We start from the raw sequence: 2,695 nt of genomic DNA, 5'->3' as shown, positions 1-2,695 counted from the left end.
TGGAATGCTAATTAGTCCTAGGACAACACCTATTCCTCCGACGATAATGTGTGATGACACTTACCAAAATTATTTGAAACCCAGCAAAGCAGAGTATTATGACGGCACATAATACGAGCATCAACAATATGTAGGAGAATAGTCCTTCCAGTTTACCCAAATACCAAATTAGTAGTTGATGTTGGATGACGCACTTTTTGAGTTTTTTGTATGCAAGCATAGTATCATTATTGTTATATGATGATTTTGTGTTTACACTTTCTAGTTCTACCTCGCACACGTTCTCCAACTCTCGCTGCAAGATTTTAAAGAAGCCGGAAACAAAGATGCACGTGTAGAATAGATACGAGGCGAACGCTACGCTGCAAATACCTATACTAATTGTTCCAATCACCTAATGGATATTATTTATGTCAGCAGCATGTCAATAATTTAAACTTATTATTAGTGATTAAACATATAAATAATAACTTGGGTGTTTTAGTGTTTCCTCTATATTTTTTGTATAGAGTACACGAATGAGTATCAAGTGGAGTACCACAGAAAGTCAAATTTGTATAAGTAAAGTAGAAGTAAAATTATTTCACTGTTACGAGACTCGTACTTTGAATACTATTTTTTTGTTTTAATTATAACTTTTATTATTATTATACTTCCCACGAGACTTACCTCAATAAAGTACAATATCTGATATAATGGGGTCACTGTAATTGGGAAGTCGAATACTACTCGAAATGGTAACGTTCTCTCAGTGGTATTTGTTCCTAAGTTATCTAAATTGTATAAATATAGTTTAATTCTTACACAGAATACAAATAATTTCTACTGGAGATAAGATATGAATTTATTTTTTAATTAATATTCGTTCTTGTCAGGTGCTGAATGGTAATTACGTATTATAATTATTTTGGGTCTTTGTTGTTTTATCCTTGAATTATCCGTTAAGATAAATAGCTTAAGACTTACCCAAGTATGGTCCTGTCAAATAATGAAATGCAAGGATTGCTGATGTTAGAGCTAATATACTCATTCCAATGGCACTTGTAGTATCGCACTTGTCTAGTATTGCTTTATCCAGTTCATTGTAATCCTTATTCCAATATGTATCTTCAGTAAATTTATGCAGTTCATGCAGTTCATGCCGCTTGTATGTGAATATCATTAATTTTACAAAATCGAATGTCACGGTGAAGCAACATGGTGCACTATAAGTGAGGGCCTATAATTGCATCAAAAATCTGATAAGCATAGAGATTTCTGCAATATATGATAAGACCACGTCTTCACATGAATCAAACGCGATTTCAAAAAGTGAAAAAATACGGCGAATGAATGCTTACATACAGATCGTTCCGTGAATAAAATAATTCCGAATTTTCTAGCCATATTGCCGATAAAACCGTCGCAAGTATATAAACAAATAACGCGTCCATTAACAACTGTTCACGTTTAGTTTTACCGCGTTTCATACCAATAAGTGTCATTAGCAATTGCGATATCTTAGTCGACATGTAACCTTTCACCAAATTAACCATTTTCCTTACTGCTCACGGTGCGACGACTGCAGCTAAGAGTAGGAAACGTTATGAGTACCGGATCGAAATGTAATAGCGGCTTCCTATTCTATTTAATCTTTAATTTCTTTACTACCTTCAGCCCCACTGGATCCAACCGCGAGTATCATAGATTTGCATTATCAATGAAGTTTTCACTTTGAACTCGTATGGCACTTTGATCAATTTAATCTCTTTGCTAAGTCTATTAAACCGAGCTCGCTATTACGCTGCAATTTTTTCTTTTGCCATAAAATTAGCTTCGACCCCTTCGACCATTATCTATACACCGTAACTGAACGCACGTCTATTATATCATATACAGAACTCCAGAAATAGAATAGTTATTATCATTATTCCTTATGAAACACCATTAAACATACTCGGAGAGAACAAAAAGATACGGCTATAGAACTGACTTGGATAAAAAATGGTGAGAATTGAGAGGAAGATAAGAGATCACCGCTACTTGCAATTCTTTTATAATTCACCATCAAATATTTATTAACACCTCATATTTCTGAAGAGTGCAGTAAAACGATTAGTGTAATTACTAGAATTGAAAGGCAACTTTATAAATACTATAATATAATTCCCTCAGCATTATGGCATCATTATTGCCTCATTCAACTATGCCTAATTCAGTACCGTGCTGTATATAGAATATATTATACAGGGTGGTCCACGGAGCGTGATCAGTAGAGATTATTTTGTTATTAGAAGTCCGATCGAAAATGTTTTTATCAGCTTTTGCATGGTTTCAAGAGAGCTTTAACGTGATAGTGAAAAATTACTGGTCAACTCTTTTTTTTAAGGTTTTTTCAAGGTTACCTTGAATTTTTTGCAACTGAACATATAATTTTTTTACGCCTGTCTGTTAGAGGATTTCAAGACGAATCCGGCACATGTAAGGACATGACATTTTTTTCATCTGGTTCGAAAGAAAATTAAAAAACTAAATACTCCTTATCACAAGGAGAATCACAGCTACGCCGTTATACGCATCCATTCTGTCGTCTTCAGTCGCAATCAGTGTAGAGGACAGGCCATAAAGAATGCAAAACAATCTTTTGTTCACCGTCTACGCGAATGCATTGCAGCTCGTGGACACCATTTTGAACATCGATACAATTAAGATTCGT

At 34.4% G+C, this 2,695-nt stretch overlaps 1 protein-coding gene across 1 annotated transcript; it reads right to left on the bottom strand.

Annotated features, from left to right (window-relative positions):
- Positions 1-39: 39 nt before the first annotated feature.
- LOC107274468 (odorant receptor Or2-like) lies at positions 40-1,535 on the bottom strand (the record flags this gene model as incomplete). The annotated part of the gene is given in 4 exon segments (NM_001323851.1): positions 40-394; positions 670-773; positions 967-1,219; positions 1,341-1,535. Coding segments are annotated over 4 exon segments (907 nt in total), but the record flags the coding sequence as incomplete, so codon positions are not given.
- Between the last annotated feature and the right edge of the window lie 1,160 nt (positions 1,536-2,695).

Source organism: Cephus cinctus, unplaced genomic scaffold (assembly GCF_000341935.2).
Source record: "Cephus cinctus unplaced genomic scaffold, Ccin1 Ccin1_scaffold3170, whole genome shotgun sequence".
Lineage (NCBI taxonomy): Eukaryota > Metazoa > Arthropoda > Insecta > Hymenoptera > Cephidae > Cephus > Cephus cinctus.
This window is presented reverse-complemented; position numbering and strand designations above follow the sequence as displayed.